This window comes from Scyliorhinus torazame, chromosome 3, assembly GCF_047496885.1.
Source record: "Scyliorhinus torazame isolate Kashiwa2021f chromosome 3, sScyTor2.1, whole genome shotgun sequence".
NCBI lineage: Eukaryota > Metazoa > Chordata > Chondrichthyes > Carcharhiniformes > Scyliorhinidae > Scyliorhinus > Scyliorhinus torazame.
The window spans coordinates 146,214,350-146,226,738 of NC_092709.1; the positions used below are offsets into that span (position 1 = coordinate 146,214,350).

Consider the following 12,389-nt stretch of genomic DNA (forward strand, 5'->3'; position numbering starts at 1 on the left):
ATTAAATTGCTGACCGCTCAATGACCTTTCCTGGCTGCCATGCAAGCTGGCATGTAAATGTCTTCTCTCCTCAGGAGGTTTCTCAGTGCTATCACATCTGTTGTCATGAACACCCACCAACACCCCTCCCAATCTTCTGTCCCTGAAAATCACTGCCCCCTTCATTAACTTATCTTTCCTCGCTAAAATTTTTTTTTAAAACCAAATCTGTGCTCATTTCTCTTGCACCTGACTAAATTCCTCCAATCAGGTATCTACCTATCCCAGAACACGAAATGGCCTCAAGCAAAGTCATAAGTAATGTTCACTGTGGCTGTAACTGTGGTTCATTATCCTTCCTCGTTCTACTTGGCCGCTCTGTATTCTTTGACATGGTTCCCACTCTATCCTCCTGCAACCTCTGGCCTGTTGTCCAACTTCATATTACTGCCTTCACTTGGGTATATTCCCATCTATCTAATCTTGACCACAGCACCGTTACCAATTCTTTTCCCAACCCCACACTCAGGAGCCATTCCTCCTGAAGTCTCCCTTTTCCCTTATCTGTATGCTGACTCTTGTGACATTGTCCTTAGGCAAATGTACATTTCCCAATGTATGTGGATGATATTTTTCACATCCACCAATTAATTGTGCACTGTCTGTGTGCTGTCTGATTGCTTCAGTGATGCTCTGTCATGGATAAGTTACAATTTTCTCCAGTTAAACATTAAGAAGTACTTTGGCTTCCATTAAAACTCTGTTCTTTCTATCATTATTCCCACCCATTCCCCTTGCCTCTATCTCAGGGTGAACCAGTTTTATATTGTCCTGAGCTGCTAACCCAACAAAGATTGCCTCTTTCCCTCCATAACATTGTCCACCTCCGTCCCATCTAATCCAGTCCCCGCACTTCATCTCTAGAGATCCTCTCCTCTTCCTTATCAACATGCTGCTCTGGAAACATAATGGATAAACAAGGGTTCAGCTTCCATATGTAAGCTAATGATACCCAGCCCTACCTATCACTACTTCTCTCAACCTCTCCTCCATTGCTCCTTGTACTGGCAATATCCAGTCTTGAATGACCTACTTAAACATGAGAAGATTGAAACCATCATTTTTGGACTCTATCACAATCTGTACCTTCAACACTGACCCAATCCCAATCACTATCTCAGGCTGGAGGAGACAGCCTACTTCCATCTCTTTATCCTTATTCTTTCATGGGTTGTGAGTGTTGCTGTCAGGACCCGCATTACTGTTCATCCCTCATTGCCCTTGAGAAGGTGCTTTTTGAACCCCTGCAGTCCATTTGGTGTCCGTCTGTTCACCGGCTGATGATGTCAAGTGTTGTCGAGTGAGTGAGTCCTGTAGCTTTAACGTCGGAAAGACAGGTTCAGGAAGTGGAACCTTTAGTAGGTTTCGTCGATTGCGTCTGAACAGCACACCTTCGTCGGACTTTACAATGTATGATCATGGTGCTGCTTGTCATAGCACTGTTGCCGCGTTGGGCCATCCTCCACCTGGGTGTCGCAGTCGAACCATGTCATTGACCGCTAATGGTTGCAGTGATTTTGCATGCCGGTCATAGTGCTGCTTTTGTTTGTGACGTTGGTGTCGTATCTTGTCAAGCGGTTGTGAGTGATGCGGATTGCTGAAGTGTAACGCTGGTAGCGTTGTTCTCACATCTCGATTGAAGAGCATTTGAGCTGGTGATAGCCCTGAGCTCAACGGTGATGATCTGTATGATAATAGAGCCAAGTGTATGTCGGAATTTGAGTCAGTGGCCATGCTTATGAGTTGTTTGATAATGTGTACACCTTGGATTGGGGAAAGTGTGGACTCGATGTCACGTGTATAAAGTTGTATTTTTTGGAGAATTCCGTCCACTCCCAGCTCGCAAAGCAAGGACCATTATCGGACATGACTGTTTGTGGAATACCATGCCTCGAGGATGTTTCCTTGCAGGCTTTGATAACTGATGCGGACGTGAGTTCCGGGAGTTTAATTACTTCCGGAAAGTTGGAGTAATAGTCAATGATAAGAACATAATTTCGACCCATGGAGTGAAACAAGTCTATGCCAACTTTGTTCCACGGTGACGTAGCCATCTCATGCTGCTGGAGTGGCTCCTTGCATTGTGCCGGTTGATGTTTTTGACACGTGTCACATGTGAGTGTCATGTTTGTAATGTCCTCATTTATCCCAGGCCAGTACACGGATTGCCTAGCTCTTCATTTGCATTTTTCGATTCCGAGATGTCCCTCGTGAATCCTGCGGAATATGTCTGACCTGAGCATTAGTGGAATGACGATTCTGTCATTTCTCAATATTAATCCATCCACTACTGACAGTTCAGTTTTGATGTTTTGGAACTGTGGGCACCGTCCCTTTGGCCAGCCATGCTGAAGGTTGTGCATGACCTCGAGCAAGGTCGCATCTTCTCGTGTTGCCAGACAAATTTGCTGCAGTTTCTTGTCAGATGCCAGGAGAGTCTCTTTGCACAACTGTGCTTGAGCTTCTACATCGTCAATGGACGCAGGAGGTGAGCTGTCAGTGTCAATGGCTCGGAACAGTGTGTCAGCTATGATGAGGTCCTTCCCAGGAGTGTAGACCAGTGTGAAGTCATACCTCCCCAGCTTCATCATCATGCGTTGTAGGCGCGGCGTCATATCATTGAGATTTTTTTCAATTATGTTGACCAGCGGTCTATGATCAGTCTCATCTAGGAACATGGGAAGGCCGTACACATAGTGGTGAAATTTTGTTATACCTGTGATCAGCCCCAGGCACTCCTTCTCTATCTGTGCATACCTGCACTCTGTGGCGGTCATCGCTCTAGACGGGTATGCAACTGGGACCCAGTCCGATTGGCCATCCTGTTGGAGGAGTATCGCACCAATTTCATGTTGACTGGCATTGGTGGAGATCTTTGTGGCTTTCGTTGGGTCAAAGAATGTCAGAGTTGGAGCTGCCATCAATTGGTGCTTTAGATCCACCCACTCTTCTTGGTGGTGTGGAGTCCAGTCAAACTCTGTGTCCTTCCTTATCACGTTTTGTAATGCTGACGTCCTTGTTGATAAGTTCGGTATAAACTTGCCCAGGAAGTTAATGAATCCAAGAAACCTGAGCACAGCATTCTTGTCTCTTGGCTGCTGCATGTACTGGATTGCCGCGATCTTTCCATTATCCGGCCTCAACCCTTGCGCTGGTATAGTGTCACCCAGGAAGGTCAGAGATGAGCGTGCGAAGGTGCACTTGGATTGGTTGAGTTTCAACCCAAATTGCTGAATTCTTTTGAAGACTTGTCTTAATCGAGCAATGTGGTCTTCTCATGTCATTGACCATATGATGATGTCATCGACATATACTCTGACACCTTCAATGCCCTCTGTCATCTGCTCCATGACTCTGTGAAAGATTTTGGATGCGGAGATGATCCCGAAAGGCGTGCGATTATAGCAGTGTTGAACGTACACAACAGTCGGCTGGAATCGTGGAACTGCATCTGCCAGAAGCCTCGGGAAGCATCAAGTTTGGTGACGATGCGAGCGTTTGCCATTTCACATGTTATCTCCTCTCGCTTGGGGATGGGGTAGTGTTCCCTGCAAATGTTTTTGTTCAGATCTTTGGGGTCAAAACAGATTCTGAGGTCACCTGATGATTTCTTGATACACACCAGCGAGCTGACCCAGTCAGTCGCCTTTGATATTATGCCTTGAGATTATAGGCGTAGGAGCTCTGATTTTAGCCTGTCCTGCAAGGGAGCTGGTACCCTCCTAGGTGGATGAATGACGGGTTTCGCATCTTCCTCGAGCAGGATTTTGTATTTGTAAGGTAACGTACCCATGCCACGAAAGATGCCAGGATACTCGCTGAGCAGCAGCTGGATGTCATTGTCTAGTCGTGATGAGTCATTTGTGTCATGAATATTCTCTGGACCAGTCGCAAGTCCTTGCAGGCTTGAGCACCTAACAGCGATGTCTTTTTGTCGCCCACGATCTCGAAGCGTAGTCCTTTCGTGACCTTCATATTGACTACTTGTAGGTGGCATGATCCTCTTGAGGTGATCTGGTTGCCATTGTAGTCTTTTAACTTGCATGCAGCAGGTATCATCGCATGTGTCTCTGGGATGGTTGCGAGATCTTTGCTTGTTATCAAGTTTGCGGACGCTCTCGTGTCAAACTTGAACGTAATTGGGAAGTTGTTCACTTGCACCGTGGCATTCCATTCACTTTTGGAGTCAATGACATTAACGTATTGAGGATTCGTGGTCGGCGCTTGAAGTTCCTCTGCTGAATCTATTATTCCGAGGAAGTATTTGTTCTCCCAGGAAATCTTCGTGGTCGGAAACATTTTCTGGAACCTTGAAGTTTGCATGTTTCTGTGTTGGAGAGTGATATTTTGCTGTTGACTTACACTGGGAGGCGAAATGATTCAGTTTGGAGCACTTTAAACACCTTTTCCCTTTAAGTGGGCGTTGCAACAGCGGTAGCAAATGACGTCATGCGTAGGAAGCGATTGCGCATGCGTGAATCGCTCCTCTGGCTGAGTTCGGTATTTTGCGTAGTGCGCATGCGCAGCTCCTTGCGCATGCGCAGAACGGGATCTCGCCAGGTCACATCTCTCTTGACTGTGCACATGCGCGTACATATTTGAATTGGAGCCGGCGGCCGGAAGAAGATGCCTGTGAGGAGACAACACCATTTTAACTTCTTCAACCTCGTGGAGGAATTTCTCCCGTTTTTTCTCTTAAGAAACTCAAGGTACTGCTGTTTCTTTTGTTCTTGCGCTATGCACTTTGCTATGGTGGTTTTTAGAGTTAGATCATTTTGTTGTATTAGTGATTCCCTTAAGTGTTCATCGGAGAGTCCATAGATTAATTGATCTCTGATGATGGAATCTGTTAAATCAGCATAGTTACAGCCTTGGGCTATTAATCTGAGATCTGTGACAAAATTAGAGATTGTCTCGCCGATTTTTTGGAACCTGTTGCGTAGGTTAAACCTTTTCAGGATTTCATTAGACTGTGTTTTATACAGTGTTCTTCAAATTTTGCAAGTATGACTTGAAATTTAGTTTTGTCTTCATTTTCAACGTAAGTGAAAGAGTTATAAATGTCTATAGCTTGCTGGCCTGCCCTTGCTAGTAGCAGCGCAATCTTTCTCTCGTCAGAGGCTGTGTTTAAGTCTCTCGCTGCCATGTATATTTGGAACTGTTGTTTAAACATTGTCCAGTTACTATTTAAGTTACCGGTAGTTTTCAGCTGCCGTGGAGCTTGCACGTGTTCCATCGCGTCGGTTGGTTGTCTGGGATTCAAATGCTGCGAATTCTTCCACAGTCGAACGGTGGGCACTTTAATTTCTGTTCTTTTTCTTTCCTTTCTCTAACCTAATCTAGCTAGTATTGTTCATTTAAAGCCAGCCTGGTACCATCTTTTGTTACCTTACTATAGTGTGTTTGGTAGCACACTACTGTATGTAACATGCGTTATTCAATCCAGTTGCTGCAAAGGCTTTCTGCAGCTTGATGAAGAAGGCTCGAAGTCGTTGAGAGGTATTGAAAGGTTTATTGAGTAACAGAATTTAACAACTGCGTGAGTTCTTACTTTAAGATCAATACCAGTAGAAAGGTTACAACGTTTGTATACAGTAGCTATGTCTGACCACACTAGTAGCCCTGAGCTAAATCTATGCTCCTGCTCTCGTCACAGTCTAATCACCAAAAGAGGCAGAGAGCCGCTTGCGCCTGCTTTTATACCCGCCAATGCTACCCCCTAGTGATCTTTCAATTTCCTATTAACCCCTTATGTACATACCCATGTAAAGATCACTACATAAAGCTGTTCTAGTTCAATTTCTAATCAATGGTAACTTCCAGGATGTTGACAGCAGATAGATTCAGCAATGGTAATGTAATTAAATGTCAAGGAGAGATGGTGAGATTCTCTCTTGTTGGAGATGATCATTGCCTGTGGTGCAAATATTACTTGTCACATATCAGCCCACCCCTGAATATTGTCCAGTCTTTGCTGCATATTAGCACGGCTTCTTCAGTATGTGAGGAGTGGCGAATGGTGCTGAACATTGTACAGTCATCAGTGAACATCCCCACTCCTGATCTTATGATGGAGGGAAGGTCACTGATGAAGCAGCTGGAGATGGTTGTGTCTAGGGTTGTGCCCCTGAGGAACTCCTGCAGTGATGTTCTGGAGGCTGGGTTGAGTGGCCTCCAACAGTCACAACCATCTTCCTTTGTGCCAGGTATGACTGCAACCAATGGAAAGTTGATTCCCATTGACTTTAATTTTTCCAGGGCTCCTTGATGCCATACTCTGTGAACCGCTGTTGAGACGTCAAGGGCAGTCACTCTCACCTCCTACCATTGTCTATCTTCCATTGACTGCTGCAAGTTTAATCTATGCCTTTGTTATGTTCAGACTTGACTATTCCACTGTTCTGTTTGGTATCCCATCTTCCATGTTCTGTTAACCTCAGTTCATCCAAAGCTCTGCTTTCCCTATCCCAATCCAAACCAGTCTCACTTATCTATCTTACTGCCCTTGCTGTTCTAAATTGTTTCTCAGTATGTGGCATTGATTTGTTTAACACAATGTGGGCTAAATTGGACAGAAATGGGCACCAGGATTGAGATGCTTGATTGACCTGTGCCCCCTGGATGTAATGCAGACAGCGCAGCACCTTGGTGCTACCTGCTCATTTGCATGATTTCTGTATGTAGCCAGTGCTAAATATGTTAATGTTTTGCTGCATCTATCAACAGGGAGCTGCAAACTTATATGATAGAATTATATAAAGCATTATGTGATAGCTTAATGATAGCTTGCATCACTTAGAGGTGGTGAAATGTGGCTACTGAAGATGCTGGGAGTTTTGTGGGAGCTGAATCTGACCTTGAAAAAAGGTAAGAAAGGCTCAATATGGAAGAGAGCAGCCATCCATGTTTTCTGAGGCTTGTGGCGAAAGTGGAAAGAAGGAGAAGTGTCCTGTATCTGCAGGGGCCAATAGTCCTTAAAGACACATACTGAAAGGGCAGTGGGAGCAGATAGCCATGGATGTCAATGCAAGCAGTCTAGCTCCGAGGACCTGAACACAGTGAGGCAAAAAGTTGTGATCTCACACGGACAATTGCATCTTCGACTGCCATAACCCACCAATTGCTTTGGGTACTGTTCAAATCACCACATCCACATTGTCTACAATCTCTATCCATCCGAACGCATACCTAACAGCTATAAGCTTCACCTCACCCTCACGTACATAACACTACTGCAACTCTCACATCCACATCTCACAGTTTGAACGCACTGCCAGTTATTCAACCATGACTGCCACATCACCCAAAGATTGAACCACACTCACTGACACACTTCCCTTCTCCTCTAGGTCAAGCTGTGCACACCCGGAGGCAGCAGGAGCTAACTGGAGGGGGCGGACTGGGCTTGCACGTTCTAATCTCCATTGAGGAGATGATGCTGGGCCCAATTGGCAAGGCCATTCCTGATGCCATGGCCAGTGGCAAGGCCAAAACAATTGAACAAGATGTCATCCTCATCCCAAATCTTCCTTCTCACATCCCATCACCCCCTCACCCCACAATCCCTTCTGCTGTACAAGCTACAGATAATGTGATCATGCACCTCTTCCTTTCCAACCTTCCAGTGATTAAACAGCAATGAAAATTGGTGGCTTTGATAACCAGTGGCTGATCCGTAACACTATTTTCATGCTCTCCAGCAAGCTAAAGATCTTCCCCAATGGTACAAGTTGTGTGAAAAATCATTTTCTGCATGGGAGGTGCTTACTGTTTTCACAGTCACTTGCCTCCACTGACACTGATGGTGAGTGGCCCCATCACAGATCTCCCTTCCTACAGTCTGATTTGAAGAGGTTCAACCTGGCAAGGTCACCGTGCCACCTGTGCGACACTGACATCTCTGATTTAAACACTGCCTGATCGTTGTCCAAGGCCAGACAAGACGCCCACCTCTCAACTTCAGCGAAACAGTTTCCAAGAGAGAGAGAAAGAAAAAGAGAGAGAGAGAGGTGAGATTCGAAGCACTCACAGATACATAGGGATACATTTTAAATCTGGATACTCGTTATGAGATCGGAAGCCTATCTCACATCATTATTATTTAGCTGGAAGAAATGAAAGTATGTTTTCTAACATACGAATTGGGAGCAGGAGTATTGTCTCTCACCTGCCTAGGAATTGCAGTGATGAAGTGTGAAAGACCTGGACTTCTTTGAGCTCAATACAGCCTCCAAAAACCAGGGCAAACCATTAGATGATTCCCTTATGATATTTTTGTGGATTAAATTGGTCCCTGATAGTTCCTCTGGAGCTGTCAGTCTAGACTGTCTGGAAATCCTGAAGTTACGTCCAACAGGCACAAGACTAATCACTGACCAGATTACCTACCCCTTTACATTAATAGCTTAAAAAGTTGGCCATGGTTTATAGAACTTTGGGAATTTAAGTCCCAAGCTGGACCTGTTCAAATAGAAAAGTTGGAATGCTCGATTAAGAATTATAAGAATAAAACATAGCAGAAAAATGCTGAAATGATTCTACAGGCCATTGTTTATAAGCCCTGGGAACATTTCCTCTTCATTAGTGACACCATGATGCAAAGCAATAAACTCCTGAGTTTAAAGATCTCCTCGGGCCTTCATCTCAGATGTTTCAATGCCAGTTTTTCTGGCGCACATTACTGGGCGGCACAATAGCACAGTGGTTAGCACTGTTGCTTCACAGCGCCAGGGTCGCTGGTTCGATTCCCGGCTTGGGTCGCTGTCTCTGTGGAGTCTACATGGTCTCCTTGTGTCTGCGTGGGTTTCCTCCGGGTGCTCCGGTTTCCTCCCACAAGTCCTGAAAGACGTGCTGTTAGGTGAATTGGACATTCTGAATTCCCCCTCTGTGTACCCGAAGAGGCGGCGGAGTGTGGCGACGAGGGGCTTTTCACAGTAACTTCATTGTAGTGTTAATGTAAGCCTACTTGTGACACTAATAAAGATGATTATTATTGGATATTGTTATTCTATTGGTGCTGTGCTCCAAATGATACTTGCTTGAGTTTCCTTTCCTTCTCCGTCACACTCTGTGGTTGGGGGACAAGTTGTGCTATTTGTGTGTACCTGCACTCACATCAGAGCTCTGCTTATGGGTACCCAAATGCTGGTTCAGTTTTACTATCAAGACAACTGGTTCACCTCTCAACTAGCAGCAAAATGATTAAAAAAATAAAAAGTGCAAAATATTGCACGGAGCCACTGCACGATTTGGCCACTTTTCACAGCTTTGCTTTGTGCAGGTTGTGGGTGTGTCACACTGGGAATGAAGCAAAGTTATACTTGATTTGATATTGCATCTGTAACCTAAAGGTGCTTCACATCTGAATTACGTCACACAACTTGTATTGGTGTGAAGCCAGAGGAGCTTTGCTTCCATGTAACCTATGTATTACAACCAGTCTGTTGCAAGACCAGTTAGCGAAATAAACTTTTATATCTATATATTATATATATATATATATATATACACACAGACACACAATGAAAATCTCACCCTGGATGTGAGTCCATGAATATTTATCTCCTGTTGCGCAGGATTCTGAGTTCAGCACCTGAAGGTGAACAGCTGGATTTAATGCTATTAGCTTGCTTCTATCGGGGGTTAACTCTGCTGAATCTTCATTTTTTTTTTAGAAAAACACATTAACAAAGATTTATCGTTAAAAAATAAATCCATGGAACAATGAGAGCCTTTGGAGTAAGTAGTACACACAGAGCGAGGAACAGCAAGAACTTCGGTCACACATCTGTCAGCCAGGATAAATTGGCAGGCAGTTGTAGGGACACCAGAATACTGAGGCCTCCCTATCGGCCATCCTGCTCTGTGGCAAAGTATCACGGTACTTAAGGTGGACTCGGAGGGAAGTCAGGCAAAACATTTCACTCGAAGGCTAATAGAGTTCTGGAATAATTTACCAAGGAAGGCCACTGATGTGAATTGAATGAATTTGTTTAAGAGAGAGAGGGTACAAGGGGTACAATAAAGGGAGTGATGTATAACAATTGATGGCCCTGGTGGACCTAAAGAGTGTTTTGTTTCTCTTACACAGATTCTATTAAGCTTTTTGTTCTGGACAACGCTGACAGCCTTTAACCTTGGCAGCTCAGGACCAATTTCACTCCTACCAAGTTTTTCTGAAGTCGCTTCCAATTATTAACGGATAGAAAGAAAACTACAAGCATTGAAGTAGCCTACAGCACTGACCTTTACTCCATAGCGGCCTGGCATCCCTAGTTCACCTGGCTCGCCCTGTTCCAGGTCACACAGCAACAGGTAAGGAAAAGCAGCAGAAGGGGAGCAGCAGGGAAAGACAAAGGTGAAACGTGAAATCATTTTGTGAACAGAGACTGTTGAGAAGCATGGTTAATGATACTTTGATATAAGTGCTTTGTTCAAATGGCAGTCCCAATTTCTGCAATATACTCTATGCATTGAAATAAATGGGCTTAACTAACTTGCGGTGCAAGACTCTTTTTGATTTTTGTTTGGAGAAGTGGGATTTATTTAACTCATATTGTTGGTCGTGAATTTAGCAATAATAGAGATAAACTGAATATAGCTAGGATTCTTCTGTACTTTTTTTTACTAACTATAGTTTATAAGTTATACATCTATCGAATATGTCTTAAAAAAGCAATATTTTGTCAGTCTGCCTCATCTTCTCTCTTCAGAGTAACAGCTTGAGTCCTCATGTGCCCCTTGAGGTTGCAGTGAGGTACCCTAGCCTTCAGGGTTACAGTGAGGTACAATCTATCCTTCCCCACTTCTGGGGCACAGACACTCCCCACTCCCAGGGTTATAGTGAGGCATAATGATCTTAATCCCCTCTCCTGGGATTACAATGAGGTACAGTCAGCCCTTCCCCTTAGGGTTACAGCCAAGACCACATTGAAACTTTGGAGGGGAACAAGCTAGGCCACACTGAAGTTCTAAGAGGGGGAATTTCAAAACCCTGGCAAATGGATTGCCATGTTGACAAGTGTGAGGCCATCCACTTGCACATAAATAGGACAGAACAGGGAATTTTCTGAATAGTGAAAAGCTAGAAGTAGTGGAGGTCCAAAGGAGACTTTTGTGGATAAAAGTCATGCTTTTGTTAAGCTCTGATAGTAATTCTATAATAGGGACTAGAAAGCAGATCTTGACTTCTTCAACTCCAAATTTGAGTCTGCAGCCGCCACGCGAGGCTCCCGATCGGCAATAGGTGGTTAGGACCACGCCGTCGGGAACTTCGCCGGCTGGGAGCGGAGGATCGCTGGGCGGACCTCTGGCAATGAGCCCCCAGCTGCGCGGAGTACTCCACGAACACGGCGAGCCCGGTTTCGGTGCGAACGTTGATTCTCCGCCCCCGCATCAAATGCGATTTTGGGGCGGGGCTGCGGAGAATACAGCCCCTTGTGTTTAATCTCGAAATAGGAGGTCATAGATTTATAGAGTTTTTAACAACACGGAAAAAGGCCCTTCGGCCCATCATATCCGTGCCGGCCATCAAGTCCCTATCTATTCTAATCCCATTTCCATCACTTGGCTCGTAGCCTTGTATGCTATGACATTTCCCGTACCAGCCTCCCCGAACAGGCCCTGGAATGTGGCGACTAGGGGCTTTTCACAGTAACTTAATTGAAGCCTTCTTGTGACAATAAGCGATTTTCATTTTCATTTTCATTTCATTTCAAGTGGTCATCTAAATATTTCTTAAATGTTGTGAGGTTTCCAGCCTATACCACCCTTTCAGGCAGTGAGTTCCAGATTCCCACCACCCTCTGGGTGAAAAAGTATTTCCTCACATCCCCTCTAAACCTCCTGCACCTTACTTTAAATCTATGCCTGTTGGTTATGGACCCCTAAGGGGAAGAACTCCTTCCTATCCATTCGATGTCCCTCGTAGGTTTGTACACCTCAATCAGATTACCCCCTCAGCCTTCGCTGCTCCAAGAAAAACAACTCCAGTCTCTCTTGATATCTGAAACACTCCAGCTCAAGCAACGTCCCGATGAATCAAGGTACTGCTCCTTGAAACCACACAGTCAATGAACTGCCTCTGAATTGAAAGCACAGCAGTCCCATACCATTGAAAAGATATTTGCACAGAGCAACTATGGAGACCTGAAAAATCAATTGAATTTAAAACAAGTTCTCCTAGTCAGTCAGCAGTGCATTGTTCAAAAAGAATTGTTTGTTGACCACGTAAAACAGACCCTCAGTCACAAATGATCTCCTGCTCAGTTCAACAGTATGGAGAACACAGATCTGTCAACCCGACCATGCAGACACCAACTGCACATTTTCTGGACACAACTAAAGGTAGA

The 12,389-nt window shown here is 44.7% G+C and overlaps 1 protein-coding gene across 1 annotated transcript in view; it reads right to left on the reverse strand.

Annotated features, from left to right (window-relative positions):
• The window catches only part of LOC140408742 (uncharacterized), a 264,053-nt gene that overhangs the window by 129,621 nt on the left and 122,043 nt on the right, over positions 1 to 12,389 (reverse strand). The window contains exon 17 of the mRNA XM_072496372.1: positions 10,285 to 10,329. Within this exon, the coding sequence (XP_072352473.1) occupies positions 10,285 to 10,329 (45 nt within the window). The remainder of the gene's footprint in view (positions 1 to 10,284; positions 10,330 to 12,389) is intronic.